Raw genomic sequence first — 21,182 nt, forward strand, 5'->3', positions numbered from 1 at the left:
TCTCAGAGGGAAAGCAAGGTGCATTTATGTTGTCTGTTACTCTAGTTTTTGTTTTAGCACAACTCCCTCTTGGATATTGGTCTGTGTGCCACCAGTTCTATCGCTAGCACTTGCAGTATATAATAGCTTTTTAAATTAGTGGGGACTTGTGTTTATGAGAAATTACTGATTATTCCTTAATTAATCTCAATTGCTGATGGTTACTTAGGCTTTCCATTTTTCATAATTAACATAATGAGCTAAAAAGATTAGAGTGAAAAAAGATGTTCATCCTTAGCATAAGACTAATAAATGAGCTCTGGCCTATCACTGAAGGGTAGACCTGCACAGCGTCACTTTGGCTGGAGTCTCAGGCCTGGTTGACAGATGCAGAACCAATGAGGTGTGAATGTCTTGAAGAAGAAGAAGAAGAAGAAGAAGAAGAAGAAGAAGAAGAAGAAGAAGAAGAATGAACTAGGACTCCCATCATCGCTTGCCATGCTAGTTGGGGCTGATGGAAACTGTAGTCCAGAATGTCTGTAGAGCATCAGTTTGAGGAAGGATGTTGGACTATCTAGAGCAGGTGGCCTAGGACACTTTCCTATAGATTTTGAGGAACACCCAGAAGAACACCTGCAGCAAGAACTGGTAGAGTCTGTTCTAGCTGCTCAGGACTCTACCAGTTCACACGCTGCATGCGTAGACCAACCCTCATTCTGGTGACCTAAAAGATTTTAGCTCCTCTTTCAACAAGAAGAGCTCACCCTGTTTATGCACAGTTCACGAAAGGGGTAATTTATTGAGCTTGTGCTTAAGATTGGTTAGGGTTGACTTCGCACGAAATCCCACCTGCATTTTTTATTATTTACTCCCAAGGTTTCTTAAACAGCTTTTCAGCTGCCTCTCTGAGAACCACCTTAGTATCTCAGATTAGAAATCTATTACCAAAATTAAAATGACAGTTGATTCGAGTTACAAGAAAGGAGATTCCAACTAAACTTCAGGAAGAACTTTCTGACAGTATGAGCTGTTCCATGCTGGAAAGTACCCTCTCTTAGAGGTTTTTAAACAGAGGTTGGGTGGCCACCTGTCTTGGATGCTTTAGTAGATGCCTGCATTTCAGGGGGTTGGATTAGATGACCCTTAGATCCCTTCCAATGATACGTCTATTACAGTGGTACCTCGGGTTAAGTACTTAATTCATTCCGGAGGTCCGTTCTTAACCTGAAACTGTTCTTAACCTGAAGCACCACTTTAGCTAATGGGGCCTCCTGCTGCTGCCGCGCCACCAGAGCACGATTTCTGTTCTCATCCTGAAGCAAAGTTCTTAACCTGAAGCACTATTTCTGGGTTAGCAGAGTGTGTAACCTGAAGCGTGTGTAACCTGAAGCGTATGTAACCCGAGGTACCACTGTATATGACAAAAATATTTAGCATGATGGCAACTAATTACAAAAAGCAAACAAATAAGCAAAAACAACTCGGAACAAAACGTAACTGATGCTTGCTTCCAGAACACCATGAGAAAGAGTGCTGAGCGGAATCCTCATGGAATGAACAGCCTTGAGACCCTGGTTGCTGCTGACAATGAGTATGTAGACCATCCTTCTCTAACCTGATGTTACAGATGTTCTTGGACTCCAACCATCCCTGACCACTGGCCATGGAGGATGGAGCTGTTGTCAGTTGGAGTTCAACATCATCTGGCAGTCACCATGCTGGAGGAGGTTTATGTAGACCTGTGTTTCCCAAACTCCAACTGTTTTCGGACTACAGTTCCCATCCTCCCTGAGCATTGGTCTTGCTAGCAAGGGATGATGGGAATTGTAGTCCCAAAAAAAAAAAAAACCTCTGGCGACCCCATTTTGAGAAATACTGGTGTAGACAGTCGTAGGCCATATGGACAGGCAATCTGACTTTTTAAGGCAGCTCTAATATTTCCAGACTAGCTGGTGAAGACTAGTACTGCTGCTGTTGTATTATATATTGCTGGTGGTTTGTTTTATTTTGTGTTTTATTTGTTTGTGTGTGTGTTACAAGCAGGTTTGATCTTTGGAGGAGTGATATATAAATACCATAAAAAAGGGTTGTAAAGATGTTGCCTGTTCTCTGTCCCTTAAGTGTTCTTATTTGGTATCAGTGCTGGCTAAGATTGCGAGATAACTAGAACTTGTACCTGTGTTCAGGCAAGGCAATGAAAACAGTGAATGAATGTTGCAGGAGAGAAGTACAGTGGTGCCTCGCAAGACGAAATTAATTCGTTCTGCGAGTTTTTTCGCCTTGCGAATTTTTCGTCTTGCGAAGCATGGAACTGCACCTCTTCAAGCAATGCACCCTGGGTATTAACGGTTTTAAGAAAAAGGAAACAAACTTGCAAGATGTTTTCGTCTTGCGAAGCAAGCCCATAGGGAAATTCGTCTTGCGAAGCAACTCAAAAAACGAAAAACTCTTTCGTCTTGCGAGTTTTTCGTCTTACGAGGCATTCGTCTTGCGAGGTACCACTGTACACGAATTACATAAATGTATGGTAAGGGGAAGCAATATATAAACAAATGAGTTAGCGAATAAAGCCAGTAATGCTTACGCCAGTGCTACCCCATAAAATCTGATGAATTAGGAAAATAACAAAGGGATGTTCATAAAAAGACATGGGGGACCCTATAACGAAACATTGGCAGTGTGGAGCGCTTCTGTCCTGGATTCAAGTCACTCCAATCCCCGCATAGCTTCCCTTCTCCCCTCCAGTGGTCAGTTAGCATTCCATTCCCCCTGAACATTCTCAGGCAACTCTCATGCCCCATTCAGGCTACATTAAGTTTTTCAGTTTCTTGATTGATGTCTGAGGCTATCACTCTCTCCTGTTCCTGGAGGACATGGCAAAATAGCTCCTCAAGTGTGAATTAGGAAGACAACGAGAAGGTTGGTTATTCTTTATTCGGACCCAACCAAACACAATTAGAAACAAGAAAGCCAAGCGTCTTCTATGCGCAGACCCCACAAAAAATGTTCTGTTAAATTATTTGGTTTATTATTGCATTATTGTCCCATCTTTCCTCCAAGGAGCTCAAGGTGAGGTACTTGTGGCATGCATTGTTCCCCTCATCATCATCATCAACACCATCATCATATATTATTTATACCGCACCCATCTGGCTGGGTTTCCTCAGCCACTCTATTATCCTCATTAAAACCCTGCGAGGCTGAGCGTTGGTGATTGGCCCAAGACCATCCATTTCTTGTGACCAAGTGAAGATGCTTAGGCACCAGGATGGCTCCTGACATCTCCACCATCTGGAGGTGCATGCATGGGGATCATTGGATCTAAGCTGTTTTCACACACTAGCAACACGTCCTGTAGAATTCTATCAGATATATTTTATCTGCACAACCGGAAGGAATTTCAGGAACCATAATGCCTTTTCTGTGCAGCCTGGGCCCAGGAGGCCAGCCTAACCTCCCTGTGGCCCGGGACCTCCAAGATGTTTTGTTTGAAGACTGTAAGGTCCTCTGTGGGGCATACCAGGAGAGGGGGTCCCGTAGGTACAAGGGTCCTAGGCTGCACCCGCCGTCAAAAGGGGTGGCTTCCATGCGACCGCTGTGTTGACGTGTCTGCTCTGAGCAGAGCCGTCTTTCCCATAGGGCTTAGTGGTGCGTCTCTCCAGGGCGCTGGCCTCTCAGGGGCGCCCCAGCGAGTGGGGAAACTGCGCGGCTTTTCCGGCAGCCTCCCCTTTCCCTGCATGCCCGCCAGCTACGCCCCGCCAACCATATGGCTGGCGGGTGTGCAGCTTGCCTCCCAAACCTCTGCGGGAGGAGAGCGATTCCCGCAGAGGCTTAGGATGGAATCTGCACCCCGCCAACTATATGGTTGGTGGGGCGCAGCTTTAAATGGACAGTAAAAACCCTGACTTTAATTGCCGCAGACATTAGGACCTTAAGAGGCTAATTTGTAAGAGAGAACTTTTTATCTGTCCTGCTTTTTATTGATCTTCCGGGGAGTGTGTGGGGGGGGGAGGGTTAAAATGTTATCTGGAAGGTGGACTTCGCTTCATGCTAAAAGCCAGTTAATGGCAGCTGTGCTGTACTCAAGAGAAGGGTGGCTAATGATGGAAACCTGCCATATACATATTGGAGCCTTTAAGGACTGAGTTTCTGGAGCAGAGAGGTGCAGAGAAATGAATGGAATAGAGTGAAAAGGCATTTAAACCCGGGGGTGGTTAATGTGTGGCATAAGAAGAACCCTTATGCGGGGATGCGGGTGGCGCTGTGGGTTAAACCACAGAGTCTAGGACTTGACAATCAGAAGGTCAGCGGTTCGAATCCCCAAGACGGGGTGAGCTCCCGTTGCTCAGTCCCTGCTCCTGCCAACCTAGCAGTTCGAAAGCACGTCAAAGTGCAAGTAGATAAATAGGTACCGCTCCAGCAGGAAGGTAAACGGTGTTTCCGTGCGCTGCTCTGGTTCGCCAGAAGCGGCTTAGTCATGCTGGCCACATGACCCGGAAGCTGTACACTGGCTCCCTTGGCCAATAAAGTGAGATGAGCGCCGCAACCCCAGAGTCGGTCACGACTGGACCTAATGGTCAGGGGTCCCTTTACATTTAAGAAGAACCCTGGCTGGATGAGGCCAATGGCCTGTCTCACCAGACATCCTGTGACCAACCAGATCCCTCTGAGGATCCCACACGCAGGATCCAAACGCAATAGTCCTCTCCCCTTCTACGGTTTCCAGCAACCGTATTCACAGAGGAGGTAGAACATCAAGGCAGTAGCCATTGATAGCATGAATTTGTCTAACCCTCTTGCAAAGCCCCCCAAGTTGGCGGCCATCACCGCCTCTTGTGGGAATGAATCTCATCATTTTAACTATGCGACGCGTAAACAAATGCTTTATTTTACCTGTCCCGTTGGATGTCCACGAATTCTAGTGTTATGAGAGATGGAGGGCAGCTTCTCTCTATCTCTGCTGTTCGTTTTAGAAAAGCCGGAAATTCTGCAACCTGATCCGCAATGCATTATAGCGATTCTGCAACCTGATCTCTACAGTACGTCGCCTAAGCTTCGTTCAGATGGCATCTTGCTCTGCTGGCCACAGCAATACCGCCAAGTAAATGGCCAGCAAGGTGTTCAAGGTTCTAGCACTTTTGCCTGCACTTTGGGTTTGGAACTCTCTCCCTGGGGAAGTCTGCCTTGTTGGTTCTCGGGGAGCCTTCCAGAAAGAAGCCCTTTCTTTCAAAGTGTTAAAAAATTCTGTTTTCGTTTGACCCTCCAGATAAAATTCCTTGGTTGCCCTAATAAGCCAAGAGAGTTGACACATTTAAAAATGTGTATGTATGTATAAACGCTACTAGCTTTTTTATTTTATCTGTTGTTCTTTGTTGCTTTTTGCAACGGTCAGTTTTATTTTTATTGTAAAGTGCTTTTCGACATCTTATTATACTTAACCTTACAATTACATATAACCCACCTTTCAGAATACACAGATCATCCTGACAGGCTTCACAGGCAACATTAAACCACGTTGTTGTTGTTGTTGTTTTTTTTAAAAAAGCATAGTAAACAACATCAACATGCAAAATGTCGTTGGGTGGGCAGAGGATGGTATAAAATGGTGCAAGAAAATGCAAGCCCCGTTTCCTTCTGTGGTTGTAAATTAAAGCAGCCGCCTGGGAACTGTTTCATTCCCACATTGCTGCTGTAATGCATAATTGGCACCACCTACGTAGTGTTGTCCCTTTGAGAGTTTCTGCTGAGCTGTCCACTGTTATCTTTGGAAGGGAGTGAATCCAGGAGGAAGCCATAGCAAACTGGCCTTGCCTCTGGTGACCTCATTAGCCCTCCCTATCCAGTGACCCTCTCCCCAAAACATCAAAGGGTTTTCTAGCTGCTTCAGGAACCATGTCACAGAAAGGCAGCGCTCAACAATGTCGATTTAGCATAGGAAAGGCAGCTTCTGCAGGTCTGTGTGCAGAGAGACACCCACTGATAAGAAGAAAACGAGACTGGTCAGCCATGCCATGTTCCTGACGGTGAAATACTTGACATTTCTTATGCACATTCATGTTTCCGCAGAGCTCGCCACACGGGCTGTGGTGTGCAAGGCGTTCAGGATGCAATATCCCAAGGCCCAGGGAGGTTTGCCTCCCAGGAAAGAAAGTAATGTCATAGGGAAAACCTCGACTGTCCAGCAACAGGGAGCTTACTTGCTATTCCCAATCAGACAGAAAACACCTTCTGGTCTCCCTGGGATTGAAGAAATGGAAGAGGAGAGAGCTTTGTCCCTGCTGGGTTCAGCCGAGATTCATTTGTGCAGAGGGCAGAGGTGTAGCATGGGGGGGGGCGTGGCTCCAGGCGCAATTTTGAGAGGGGGTGCACACAGCAGGCTCCTCCTTCGGAGCCTGGCTCCATGCCAGAGCCCTGACTGCGGTGCTTGTGCCTGGTATAGCTCCGCCCCCCCGGGGCAGGTTTAATGGGGGGGGAGAGCAGGCGAGTGGGTGGCAGCGCTGCTGCCCACCCATCTCAGCCGTGGCACACCTCACGCCTGGTAGCAGCAGCTTTCCCACCACATTGGCCATGGTGAGATGCCCCCGGCCACAAAAGCTCTGCCTCCACCACTGGGTCAGTTGGAGAGTGGAGAGCAGCTTCTCTGCCCCTCACCTAACCCTGAACTGTGGCACACAGAGGGCGCCCTCTGCGCCCCGCCCCCTCGCTGGTGCATCCCCTCTCTTGCCCCAGGCAGCGCGGGCATATGCTCTGCCGCTGGCAGAGGACACCCATGCTTTCAAGCCAGAATGGGGAAATGCTTGCTCCATCTCCTGGCAATGCAGTTTCCTGAAAACCACAGCTCACATGTAGGGGCTCAGGGAGAACAGGAACTCCAAGGAATTGGGGGTCTCCGTTGTGTGAGAAGCTGCTTGTACATGGGGGTTCCATTGCAGAGGGCCGTGTTCAGCTGGTGGGTCTAGCGCTGATGTTGCTGTTAGAATTCCTGCTCCATGATTGCAGTCATGGGATTGTTGTCTATCACATGATGGTATATGTTTTGACTCCACAGAGTGGGAAGTGACGGAGACAGGACGTTTGTGTTACTGTGTTCCATGAAGTGGGACTGTTGCCCTTTGTTCTTTTTCTCTCTGCTGTCTGATGCTTGAGAGAGAGGGAGCCATGGTGCAGTGCTCCGTGTGTGTTTATATGTAAATGAAGTAGATTAGCCAAAATGCTGAGTTGCTGAGGTCTGTCACATGTATGCTGCAAAGACTCTGCGGATCCCTAAGTGTGCCGGTGTCGGCTGGCATCAGTCGCTGTGATTTTCAGGCTGAAGAAAGCTTTTGAAGCTCCCAAACGATCGACCAGGAGGGAGAGAACATGCCAGTCGGGCATGTGTCTCTGCCAGGGTCCTACTGGGGTGTACGCTGAACGCCTGACAGTGGCATTGGGGCAAGGAGCGTGGCCTCGCTGCAGCATAGAAGGACGAGTGCCCTGCATGCAAAAAGTAGCCTGTAAATGGGGCTTAAGCAACTTCAATAATTTATCTTCCCATCCAGTTTTCCCTCCCCAGCCCACTTTGTTGTTGTTTTGTTCTGAGCCTTTCCAATTGTAAACCTGTGGGCCGGGACTCTCTTGTTGTTTTTAATCCCTGTGTGGTGCTCGGCAAATTGTAGGTGCTTTATAAGTGATAAGTCATAATAATGGATAGGCAGTTTTGATAACTTATTTTCTGGCTTGCGTTCAGAGGATCAGAAGTATGCATCGTCTTTTCTGCACGGAGGGGAATATTGTGCTTTTCCGAAGCTTTTGTTGCTCAATATCTAATTCTCTTTCTCCCTCCCTCTCTCTCTCCCCAATTCTCCCCAGTGGATGAATACATCGCTATTGCAAAAGAAAAGCACGGCTACAACATGGAGCAGGTACTGAAAACAATTCAAAAAAATTATAGTGTCCTATTAACCAAATGATGACTTTTTCTAAAGGGAAGATTCATTTCCAGTATTATTGATTGATTGATTGATTGATTGATTGCATTTATACCCCACCCTTCCTCCAAGGTGGTTTACATAAGTCTCTTCATTTAATCCTCACAACGACCCTGTGAGGTAGGTGAAATTTGGTGTCCCAGATCCTAGCCCAACACTCTGCATGTCCGTCACTTGCATTCCAGTTGTTAATGAAACAAATTACTGTATTTTTCGCTCTATAAGACGCACCAGACCACAAGACGCACCTAGTTTTTGGAGGAGGAAAACAAGGAAAAAAATATTCTGAATCTCAGAAGCCAGAACAGCAAGAGGGATCGCTGCGCAGTGAAAGCAGCAATCCCTCTTGCTGTTCTGGCTTCTGGGATAGCTGCGCAGCTTGCATTTTCTCCATAAGACGCACACAACATTTCCCCTTACTTTTTAGGAGGGAAAAAGTGAGTCTTATAGAGAAAAATATGGTAATCTGTAAACCAGACTGTTGTACTGCAGTCTTCCTTCTCCCCTTTGGACCAATGCAGTTAATTTTTTGATGTCTGGAATAAGCAGATATTTTACTAATCATTCCCAGTACATTGGATTTTGTTATCGTTTTCATTTCTTAGCCTACACATCTTAATTTTTTAAAACCACTGTGGGGATGTTGTACTCCTGTTTCTAACCAAAATAAGGTGGGTGGGTGGGCAGGCAAGGAGAAAACCATACCCATGTAGGTGCATTTGACACGATCCTTATCTGCCATTCTTGGTTGTATTTATGTATAAACAAGCACATTTAATATCTTGCCTCTCCGTAAAAGGTCAGGCTGGCTGGAAACATTAAAGTCTTGCTCAAAACGTATATACCAAACAAACAACAAAGGCTAATACCTTAAAAAAAAACCCACAATACAAAAGGACACACAGCAAAACACACAAGACCAGTAAGTGACGTCATGAAACATAAACTTGCTAGATGCCTGCCTAGACAGGTGAGCTTTGCCTTTGTTTTTAAATTGCCAAGAAGAACATTCACTGGCACAGCTTCTCTACAAACTCTTAAGATGGTTCAGGAGCAGGAAAATGCACAGATAGGAGCTAAGCAGAAGACCTCTTCAGGTGTTCACAAGAATGTGTGTGGCCATAAATTGTGAAGGAGAGTTAGAAACTTAGATGTATAAGTCAAATGGCGCCTTAAATCTAGGTTACGGTTGCCACAACAGAATGTCTAGGAACTTTTTTTTTTTGCTATATAATCATCATAATCATCATCATCAATTCTATACCGCTTTATGTTTTAAAGAAAAAATCTCAATGCAGTTTACAACAGATTAAAACCCCAAACAAAAACAATTCACAATGAAACAAATGCAAGCTTCAAGGAAAATACGTTTTGCTTTCCCCAAATTTATTTACCTACCTAATTTATATAGCTGCCCCACAGCAGAAGTACTCCAAGAAGCCAGTGTGGTGTCGTGGTTACAGTATTGTACTAGGACCTGAGAGTTCAGGGTTCAAATTCCCACTGAGCCATGAAACTCACTGGGTGACCTTCGGCCAATTGCTTACTCTCAGCTTCATGTACCTCCCTGGGTTGTTGTGAGGATAACATGTGTAGGATATAAGCTCTGGGAGATAAACGCGAGAAATCGTAAAGCTGGTTCCTGCCCAGTCTAAAACTGACACCGGAAATTGACAAAAGAAGGAGAGAATAGAAGTGGATGTGGATATGTGATTGTTTTAATTACACATGTTTCTGTTTAGTTTTGAACCTAAGGGGTAGTAGATGAGAGAGAAAATTAATGCATGCTTTTCTGTATCTCTTCTGGCCCGTTGAAAATATCATAGTATGCATCTGGGTGCGTCTCTTCTTCCCTATGTACCCATTTCCTAGATCTATCTAAATGTATGACTTGTATGGATGGAGCCTTTAAAGAACACCACTCCAAGGCTGTGGTGCGATGGGTCAGTGCGTCTGGCTATTAACCAGAAGGTTGTTGGTTCGAGCCCACCCAAAGATGGCTGCATTGCAGGGGGATGGACTAGATGACTCTTGGGGTCCCTTCCAGCTCTATAGTTCTAGGATTCTAGGACCTTCCCAAGAGAATTCTGGGAATTATAGTTTACCCCTCACAGAAGTTACAAGCTCTAGCTCTCCAAACAAGCTACAATTCCCAGGATTCTTTTGGGAGAAAGTCATGTTCTTTAAATGTATGGCGTGTAAAAAGGTAAAGGGTAAAGGGACCCCTGACCATTAGGTCCAGTCGTGACTGACTCTGGGGTTGTGGCGTTCATCTCGCTTTACTGGCCGAGGGAGCCGGTGTACAGCTTCCAGGTCATGTGGCCAGCATGACTAAGCCGCTTCTGGTGAACCAGAGCAGCGCATGGAAACGCCGTTTACCTTCCCACCGGAGTGGTACCTATTTATCTACTTGCACTTTGACGTGCTTTCGAACTGCTAGGTTGGCAGGAGCAGGGACCGAGCAACAGGAGCTCACCCCGTCGCGGGGATTCGAAGCGTCGACCTTCTGACCGGCAAGTCCTAGGCTCTGTGGTTTAACCCACAGCGCCACCCGCGTGTACACAGCCTAAATGGCATGTACACAGCCTAAATTGGAAACTACAGGAGCATTATGACTCATGGAACTAAGGTAGATTTGGAGAAGGCGGCGAATAAAGGTAAAGGCACCCCTGACCATTAGGTCCAGTCATGACTGACTCTGGGGTTGCGCGCTCATCTCGCTCTATAGGCCGAGGGAGCCAGCGTTTGTCCGCAGACAGCTTCCGGGTCATGTGGCCAGCATGACTAAGTCGCTTCTGGTGAACCAGAGCAGCACACGGAAACGCCGTTTACCTTCCCGCCGAAGCGGTCCCTATTTATCTACTTGCACTTTGACATGCTTTCAAACTGCTAGGTTGGCTAAGGCGGCGAATAGGATCCACTTAATTCTTGAATGATACAAGTAGAGAAATGTATAACTTTAAGCTTTGGTTATTCCATTTTTCAACGAGGCACCGTCCCTGCTGAGAGGTTAGAAAGGGGTGGAAAGGAAGAAACTACTATTTAATATAAAAAAGGTTATTTTCACAGTGAGTCATGTTGAAGGGAATTCCAACAAGGAAAACTCCCTAGATATTGAGCAATGAGTGCGTGATGACACAGAACTGAGCAGCAGGGTCTTGCGTGTGCTGACCAATGTGGAGCTTCAGGAAATCATGAAGTGATGACTTTTCTACCAATGAAGAAAACCTTTTTAAAAAAAATAATAATAATTTGCATTGCAAAATGGGCTCGGGGAGAGGGAAATCCCAGTATCAAAGTTAGCGCTTTCACTTTGAATAACCTGAGTCAAAATGTTTTTGCCAAGAGGTATGTGATCTGTATATAACTTGCAGAGAATTAAGAGGTTTGTTCCAGGGCATTTTAACCAACAGATGGAGGGAATAATAATTTTACTTGAGGAGACAGTGCTGCCAAATTAACCTTGTTTAAATCTATGACCGTGAGATAGTTGGTCCTTTCTGAAATGTTTGCTGTGTGGAGGAAATAGGGAGGAAAGACTGGATTGGGCAGCAGATGCAACTTGGTGGGGTTCAGAGGTGACGCTGTGCCTTCAGATTTGGCGGTCTTCTGTACAAGATAATTTAGTAAGATGGGCTTTCCAGACATTCTTTGTGGCACCCTTCCCAAATGTATCGTGGTGATCTTGAATGGCTTTTGTCTTAGCTAACTAAGAAACAAACAAACACCTGAGCATATACCTACATACTTTCTCAGGCATTAAAGCCAGCAGTAGGGGCCCTCTTGGTAGTTCATCCACCCTCAGAAGTTTGGAAGCGGGGGGTGGCCCAGGAGAGGACATGCTTTGTTAGCTGCTCCTAAGTTGTGGAAATCGCTCTCCAGAGAGGTGCATCTGGGAGCTTCATTGCGTGGCCTTTGTTTTATGATGAGGACACAATTTTTTATTCTGCATTTGAACAATATACATACATAACACATACATAACAGATGTGTGTGTGTGTGTGTGTGTGTGTGTGTGTGTGTGTGTATACACACACACACACACACACACACATATATATATATATATATATATATATATATATATATATATAAAACAGATATATATATATATCTGTAGAGATGTCATCACGCTGTAGTTCACATGGTCCCTGATAGGTGGCACTGCTAACTACGGTGCAAAGGCAAACTTAGCAAGTGGCCAGCCAGGTGATGAAGACCAGCGAACAAGAAAGCGGGCGGCAGGGGCCACAGCGGCCAGCCTAATAATAAGTAATTATATATATATATATATATATATATATATATATATATATATATATAATATTAGTGAGAGAGGGATGGGAGAACTGCAAAGTCTTAACTGCTGTCTGAAACCGCCACCCATCCTATTCTCTTGACAGCAATTTGTTTTAAATGGGTTTTTAATATTGCCTTTTGAAATTGCTGTAACCCACCCTGGTGACAAAAGGCAAATAATGAATGAAGGAATGAGAGAGAAGCAGAATCTCCGGCTCATTCTGTGACAGTACAGCCATGACTGCCAGATCTGAGGACTTCAACTGAAGTTCATTTGCTCTTCAGGAGCGCTGCTCCTCATGGTCTAGGGCAGGCTTCCTCAACCTCAGCCCTTCAGGTGTTTTGAGACTACAATTCCCATCTTCCCTGACTACTGGTCCTGCTAGCTAGGGATCATGGGAGTTGTAGGCCAAAAAAACATCTGTAGGGCCGAGGTTGAGGAAGCCTGGTCTAGGGAATGCCCAAAGATGTCCAAAACAAAATTAAAGGTGTGGTTTGTACATTGCACTCCATCTGCATGTTCAGTAGTCCATACGTGTGGTCTGCTATTTCTATTATTATTATTATTATTATTATTATTATTATTATTATTATTATTGATATACTGCCCTATACCCGGAGGTCTCAGGGTGGTTCACAGAATAAAATCAAGATATAAAACCACAAAATACATAATAAAAATAAAAACAACCCAATAGCCGCCCCCTCCTTTCTTCCCACAAGGCACCCCCGAAGCAATTTACGATATAATACATCTTAAATTATATAGGAATAGTTAATCTATGATTGGATATATAAAAAACAGTTAGAAATATGTAAACAGCTTAAAAGAACGGCACGTAAACAAAATCAATTCAGTTCCGAGAAAGATACCAAGTGGTGTAAAGATTTTAGAAGTCTTGTGGAAACTGCTCAGGGACTTTACTGTGCTTTGAACGGATCGTTTCAAGATTAGCATGTGTTGTGGTCTCTCTCTCTCTCTCTCTCTCTCTCTCTCTCTCTCTCTCTCTCTCTCTGTGTGTGTGTGTGTGTGTGTATGAGAGAGGCAGACAGAAACAGAGACTGTGTGCCTCTTTAGTCAACTGGGAAGGAATGGATGCAAGGCCAGCTTTTCACTTCCAGAACATCTGTGTTCTCCTTATGGTAAGAAAGCAGTGAGCCTGCCAGAAGGTTATCAGAAAGGATCTGAACACAGCCCAAGCCCTAAAACCTAGGAACTAAACTAAGGGTAGAAGTGTTGGCCTTTTGACTTGCATGAAAATTGCCAGGGTGATGGTTGTTTCCCTTTGGTTGTGGGTCCACTTTTTGTTGCATTTTTCCATGCTACCTCTCTCTTCCTTCCTCCAGGCCCTGGGGATGCTATTTTGGCACAAGCACAACATTGAGAAGTCTCTGGCTGACCTGCCCAACTTCACCCCCTTCCCAGACGAATGGACGGTTGAAGACAAAGTCTTGTTTGAGCAGGCTTTCAGTTTCCACGGAAAAACATTTCACCGGATTCAGCAAATGGTGAGGCATCACTGAGGCCTGAGTGCAAAGGCGTGAGAGCCTTCGCTTCGGAAGCAAGTGCGGGTGCTGCGATCCGTGTTGGGTTTGGATGATCTCAAGTAGATTTTCCAGTTGGGGAAGGCGCAGGGATCTTTAGAGTCCGGGGATGGGAGGGCTGAGTTGCAAGAGCTGAGTTTTTGGACTTCGTGTTTATTTCCCCCCACTTTGTTCATGAACTACACAATTGATAAGTGTGAAGCACTGATAGGGAGGAGGGGTGGAGACTTGGGGCACGAGATTATAACAGGGGAAAAGATGATGTGCTGGGAACTCCCCCTTTTTTACATTTATATTGTAAGAAAAACAATCAAACAAAAAACAGGTTGCAAAAATGCAGAGATAAGAATGAAAGCTACCCTTCAAAATGTCGAAAGCAGCTACTGAGGAAGAGAGATTCTACTCAGCTGCATTAAAGCAGCACAGTGGAGAATGCAAATTAAAGGGCATAAGATGAACACTCCGGGATATGCTTCTAAAATGTAGACTAGTGTTTCATCCTAATAGAATCAGATCCGACAGGGAACTTGTCAGATAAATATTTACGTATATCATAAAGGGCTACTCGACTGCACCCCATTCCGCTGTTGTTGCTTTACCCTTGATGGTTTTAACATTCATGAATAAGTTTTTCAAGAAAAGTGCTGTGTGTACACACACACACACACACACACACACAAAATGAAGACTTACCTGCAACTGGTAAGTCACTAATCTCATAACGATGGGAGTGTCTGGCAGTCTAAATGGTCAGGTTATTATTTTTGCCTGTAATATGCAGGAAATTCACAGACTGAGAGCGAGATCAGGCCCTCCTTATACTGGCGTATGGAGCGAGGGGATTTTATTATTCCACTGCCGTGAAACACCAGCGACGACAGCACTGTGATATGGAATCCCATATCCACCTTTCTTGGCCTGGAAAGAGGTTTCAGATTGCCAAAACACATCCATCAAAATATTCATGTACAAAAAGATCACAGCAAGGTTTCTAAGGCTAGATCTGTTTATATAGGAGCTGTGGGTGGAACCAAATTAAGATGGCAGAAGCGCAGGAGTGTTTTGTATCTGTTTTAATTGCATTTTAACTCAGCTCTTGCATAAATTTGCTTTATCGACTAGGAGAAAGAATGTACAAAAAAGGGACTCCCTCTCCCGCAAATCTCTGCATTCTTGCTTTTCCTTGAGGGTTTTAAAAAAAAGAAAAAAGAACAGAAGTGTTTTATATTTATATTCACTGGAGATTACGGGTCACACTAAAAGCTGTGTGCTGTTAATTAGCAGAAGTAACAGCTGTAACTCCCCCACCCTACCAATTCTTCCAGCTTAATCCCTGTTCTTTAACTATTTTACCACCAGTTCTTAAAAATAATAATTATGTTTTGTTGTCTATGGGCAGAGCTAGATGTGGGCCTGTTACTCAGAACGGCAATCCCATACTGAGTTCTCCCACCTCCTACTGGTAATGTACAGGTAGACGTTTAGCCAATGATGTAGAGTAGTGTGGGGGACAATGACTTTGTGGTACGGATACCTCTGGCCCTCTGCATGTTGTTGGATTTGCAACTCGCATTAGCCCCAGCCACATGTTCCCTGGCTCTGCTTCATGATTTGGAGCATTGGAAATAAGCCCCAAGCTCACATGATCCTTTTGCCTATGTGGCTTTGTCTTTCCCATTGAACCATAGTTTGCCATGATGTCGAAACCTGCAAACTGGATAGCTCTTGCTCTCCAAACTCATTTCAGACTTCAAGCCACAGTTTCTTGGTTTGGAACATTATGACAAACTATGGTTAGCACTAAACTGCAGCACTGCAGAGAGAGGAAGGGTTCACCATTATTGACTGATGGAAAACAACGGTTAGGATTTATACTGTGGGAGAAAGGTACGTAAGATGAGTAGAGGAATCCCTCGAAAGATGATTTGGAGGTTTGTCTGAACTGAGTCAATATGTAAAGAAGCCTGTAATTAATTGCGCCTTTGATTGTTTCACAGTTGAGGGTCTTTGACTACCAGGTTTTACGTATTTCAACCAACAAAGACGACCTTTCAGTCAGCAAGATGCAGGGCTTTCTTCTCCATGTGAAGTCCTATTGATTTTCAGCAACTAGCAAAAAATGAACAAGCCACTCCAAAGGCATAAATATGGTTGCTGTGCTTGAAAGGTTCTTGGGAAGAAATGACTTTTACAGGGCCTGCTTAAAAGTGCATTCTTGTGGCATTCGGTACTGTTATGAGGATGATGGCAGAATTAGTCACTTCAGGTCACCAAGATAGCACCAGCCATGTTTGTATGGTACTTTACAAAGGAACATGAGCCAAAAAGTGACTTAGGAAGAGCTTGCACTCTAAATTTCAGCCATGGGAGAGACATGCCAAGGGTGGACAAATAGATGGCAAAGTGAGTGCAGTCTCCGTGCTTCCTTTCAATGGGAGATGAGTGCAAGGTCGTTATACCCACGGCTTCAAGGATGTATAATGGGCTTTGTGACATACTTAGAAGGAAGAGAGACCTAGCATCACTTTGCTGTAAGGTAGTTCCAGGCAGAAGGGAGCCAGTAGAGATTATGGACAGAATGGCTTGAGAGCAGGGAATTTTGGGTTGATTCCTTTGGAGGTGCAACGGCACTGGGAAATCAGAAAATAATGATGGAAATGATCAACCTCATTCTATTTGTCAGCCGCCTTTCCATAGTTAAGACCACGCTCAGGGCGGCTTACAACATGAAAAGTTTCACACAATTGTGACCGTAACAAAAGTAGTTGCAAACAATAAATAATGCACATTGAAAAGTATGCAGCCAAATAGGGCAGTTTCTACAAAGATCACCATAAGATCGAAAACAAAGATGCAAAAGAATTAATACCAATTACAGCAACAAGATCCCCCAGCGAAAACCCCTAAACCAGTGTTTCCCAAACCTGGGTCTCCAGCTGTTTTGGGACTAACAGTTCCCATCATCCCTGTCCACTGGTCTTGCTAGCTGGGGATGATGGGTGTTGTAGTCCCAAAACAGCTGGAGACCCAAGTTTGGGAAACTCTGTCCTAAACAATACTGCAACCCAAGAGTATGTTTAGCAGCCTCAGCTTTCGTAGCTGGAGTCAGTCAGGGCCCTTTCCTAAAGCGCTGTGAGACTGACTCGCTGACTTTGGCATAAGCCCAAAGCTTGGCTTTTCTGTCTTTTGTACTCGCACCCTCTTTTGTACCCATACACTGCACCCAGTGCCAGCCTTTCCTCCCACAGTGGATCATTCAGAGGCCTTTGCAATGCAGCTTGGTGTTAACAGACTAGTGACCTAGCAGAGACTTCAAAAAGACTAGAAGAAGGGCAGTTCCGTTCTGGACATCCTTTCACACTTTCTGTCCTCCATCTGAGCCAAGCAGGGGGGGAAAAACCCAAACAAAAAACCCACAACCTGTCTTTGAGGAACACGCCTCAGCCAGGCAAATGTACTCAGTGAAGGTGCAAAAAAAACAAACTGGTGAGGTCATGTGTGGCCTGGGGAGGGTCCCGAGAGCCGGATGGAAAAGTATGGAGGGCCACATTTTTAATAGTAGTAGTAGTAGTAGTAGTAGTAGTAGTAGTAGTAGTAGTAGTAGTAATAATAATAATAATAATAATACAGTGGTACCTCAGGTTACATACTCTTCAGGTCTTCAGGTTACATACGCTTCAGGTTACATACTCTGCTAACCCAGAAATAGTGCTTCAGGTTAAGAACTTTGCTTCAGGATGAGAACAGAAATTGTGCTCCAGCGGCGCAGCAGCAGCAGCAGGAGGCCCCATTAGCTAAAGTGGTGCTTCAGGTTAAGAACAGTTTCAGGTTAAGAATGGGCCTCTGGAACGAATTAAGTACTTGACCCGAGGTACCACTGTAATAATAATACATTTTATTTATATCCCGCCCTCCCTGGCCAGAGCTGGGCTCAGGGCAGCTAACACCAGTAAAATTACAATAAAAACATAATAGAAAAAAAGAAACAATTTAAAATACAGGTTAAAATGCAATTTAAAATGCAGCCTCATTTTAAAAGTAGCCCATAGATCAAAACCATAAGGGGAGGGAACCATAAGGGTCAGACTTGAGTCCAAACCAAAGGCCAGGTGGAACAGCTCTGTCTTTCAGGCCCTGCGGAAAGATGTCAAGTCCCGCAGGGCCCTAGTCTCTTGTGACAGAGCATTCCACCAAGTTGGAGCCAGTACTGAAAAGGCCCTGGCCCTAGTTGAGACCAATCTAACCACCTTGCGACTTGGGACCTCCAGAGTGTTGTCATTTATGGACCTTAAGGTCCTCCGCGGGGCATCCCAGGAGAGGCGGTCCCATAGGTACGTGGTTCCTAGTATGTTTCCAGGCCTGAGGTTCCCCATCCACAAACCTGCAACCAGGCTTTTCTGATCCCTTCTAACACCTCACTCTAAAAGCCAAGCAATAAACTATAAAAGCAGCCATCAGATTAGCAGCTGGGATGAAGGAGGCAACTAGGGTAGAAATTACACCAAGAAATCCAAAGTACAGTGGTATCTCGGGTTACAGACGCTTCAGGTTACAGACTCTGCTAACCCAGAAATAGTACATCGGGTTAAGAACTTTGCTTCAGGATGAGAACAGAAATCGCGCAGCGGCGGCACAGCATCAGCGGGAGGCTCCATTAGCTAATGTGGCGTCTCAGGTTAAGAACAGTTTCAGGTTAAGAACGGACCTCTGGAACGAATTAAGTTCTTAACCCAAGGTACCACTGTAAGTGAGTAAGGGTACTCTTTAGCTCATCTATAGCTTTTTTATTATTAATATTATTAATAATATTCTGCTGGGAGCCGCCCAGAGTGGCTGGAGAAACCTAGCCAGATGGGTGGGGTATTATTAATAATAATAATAATAATAATTTCATTTTGGCTGGTGAAGAGAATATTACTTGCCTTGCCTCAGGATCTGAGGAACTTTGGTCTCCCCAAAGCAAGACCACTTCCATACAATATGAGAACCAGTGGATGAAACTCAGCCATTATCAACAGGTTTTCAGAGGACATAAGGTGCTATGAGAGGAGGAAGTGACCCACAAAATTGCCCCCCTTTCAGGCTGTAAGCACATTCTTTTTTAAAAAGGAAGAAAAAGAAAAAATGCAATTGAGAGACAGCTCTTTAATTGCAAATTGCTTTTTCTAAAGCTGGGCTTGTCTAGCAGTAAAAGCAGAACAACTGATAATGTAATTAGTGTTTAAGTGAAAATACAGCAAGGTATTTTCAGGTAGAAGTTGGTGGGAGGGGAAAAAACATGCAGACTTGAAAAGGAAGGTGTTGTGTTATGGAACGTGAGGCAAGTTATAAGACCAGCCTCTCCACTGAAGGCCAAATAAAAGGAATCATTAAGAAGCAACCAACTGAAGCACCGTCAAGTTGTTGCCTTTCAGTGGCTGTGTTCACATATAATGCTAACCCATGGTTTGTTTTAACCATGGCTTGTTCAACAAACCACAAGCTTCTCATCACACCTGAGCATCTAAACCATGGGTTGCTTCTCCAAAGCTTGGCTGGCTTTGCACATTCAGACAAGCAATACCTGGGCTGAACAAACTGTGGCTTGGTGTTATGCTCAAACCAAGCCCAGGTGTCCCTCTTTATTTTGTGATTTTAAGTTAGTCGTCCTCAACATGCATTTGGGGACCCACTTCTTAATTTTTGACACTTGTTTGAGTGGTAGCAGTGCCTCTCATTCGACCCATTTTAGGTCACTGTGCAACCCAACCGTGGGTCAAAGACCAGCAATACGTAAGTCACTGGCTGTGATAATGCACTCACTTTGCCCCTTGTGTTGTGTTCAGTTTCTGGAATGACACCTGCATTTGGATCTCCCAGAAAACCCATGCACCAGCCTTTTGTGCGCTGCTGCTGGTTCAGGCAAGTGCTAGCTCATCCCCAAGCAATCCCAGAATCAGATTTTGCCCTGTCCAACACAACAATTACCAACTTCTGCTCACAATGGGTCACGGCTGTTTTCCTCTGCAAACTTTGCTATCTGATTGGAAGCTGGTGGGTGAGTAACGCAGGGTGTCTCAGTGCTCCCAATTTTCTGTGTTCCGCAGCTTCCTGACAAATCGATAGCAAGCCTGGTGAAGTTCTACTACTCCTGGAAAAAGACGAGAACCAAAACGAGTGTCATGGATCGTCATGCTCGGAAGCAGAAAAGGGAGAGGGAAGAAAGGTAAGCTTGCCGATAGGATTTGAAGACATAGGATCTAGAAACAAGGGCCCTTCGAGGTGCATATTTTGCAGTTTTGTTTTGTGCAGAATTATGCAGGCAGTTTGGAGTTCTTTGAACAGAAATACCTTTAAACTCACACAAATTGGGAGTCAAGGGTAATAATAATAATAATAATAATAATAATAATAATAATAATAATTTATTATTTATACCCCCTCCCATCTGGCTGGGCTTCCCCAGCCACTCTGGGCTGCTTTCAACAAAATATTAAAATACAGTAATGCATCAAACATTAAAACCTTCCCTAAACAGGGCTGTATGGTGGGAATATTCAGTGTGTGTGAGCATCTCACACAAATGTAACAAACAGGCAGCCCTTTTTAGGGAAGTATTTAAGGACTGATGTTTTTATTCTGTTTTTAGATATGTTGTAAGCCATCCAGAGTGGCAGGGGAAACCCAGCCAGATGGGCAGTGTATAAATAACATTATTATTATTATTATTATTATTATTATTATTATTATTATTATAGCAGAGGTGACCAAAATGGCGGCTGCAGCTTCCATCATCCCTGTTCACTGCCCATGCTGGATCTGTTGGAGCAGGATTATGACATTGCATAGAAAGCACCATTTCTCCTTAAAGAATGACAGAATTATTATGGCCTAAGTTTTGTGGCTGCACCTGACACTGTAGCCTCTGTCCCTAAAAGCTCATGCCCTTATAAACCTGTTTGCCTGTCAGGTGCCCAAACGCTCTCTGCTGTTTCTGCAGCTGCAGATCTGCAATGCTTCCTTTGGAAGTTATCACAAAAACGAGGCTCTTGTTTTCCCACTGAAAAGAGCAGGATTTTGCAGTCTATTGAAAGTGATGTCCATCTCTGTGCTTTTCCATTTGTTTCTGGCCGTATATATAGAACTAAAATTAGCACAGTGAAAGGGGTGGAGCCTGGCATTTCAGGACTGGCTGTTTAGATAGCGCCTATCTGACCAAGTCGCAAGAATTATCAATCAGTTGCTGCTACATGAGATCAAATGCAGACCATTCCTGGAAAGTCCTAAATCTCCCAAGGAACCTTTCTTTATAACTACCCCGTGATTCACAAGCCCAGTGGACACCGGGCATGTCTTATGGGGTGATGACATACACAGTCAAGATTGTCCCTGCCAGGGTCTCTGCCCAGCCTG

General features: G+C 44.7%; 1 protein-coding gene across 2 annotated transcripts in view; it reads left to right on the plus strand.

Moving 5' to 3' along the window:
- Window positions 1–21,182, plus strand: part of RCOR1 (REST corepressor 1) — a 142,046-nt gene that overhangs the window by 75,520 nt on the left and 45,344 nt on the right. For both annotated transcript variants that reach the window (XM_083616825.1, XM_083616826.1), the window contains exons 4-6: window positions 7,828–7,880; window positions 13,593–13,754; window positions 19,877–19,995. In XM_083616825.1, the coding sequence (XP_083472951.1) occupies window positions 7,828–7,880; window positions 13,593–13,754; window positions 19,877–19,995 (334 nt within the window). The remainder of the gene's footprint in view (window positions 1–7,827; window positions 7,881–13,592; window positions 13,755–19,876; window positions 19,996–21,182) is intronic.

This window comes from Podarcis filfolensis (assembly GCF_964270895.1).
Source record: "Podarcis filfolensis genome assembly, chromosome: 1".
In the NCBI taxonomy this organism is placed as follows: domain Eukaryota; kingdom Metazoa; phylum Chordata; class Lepidosauria; order Squamata; family Lacertidae; genus Podarcis; species Podarcis filfolensis.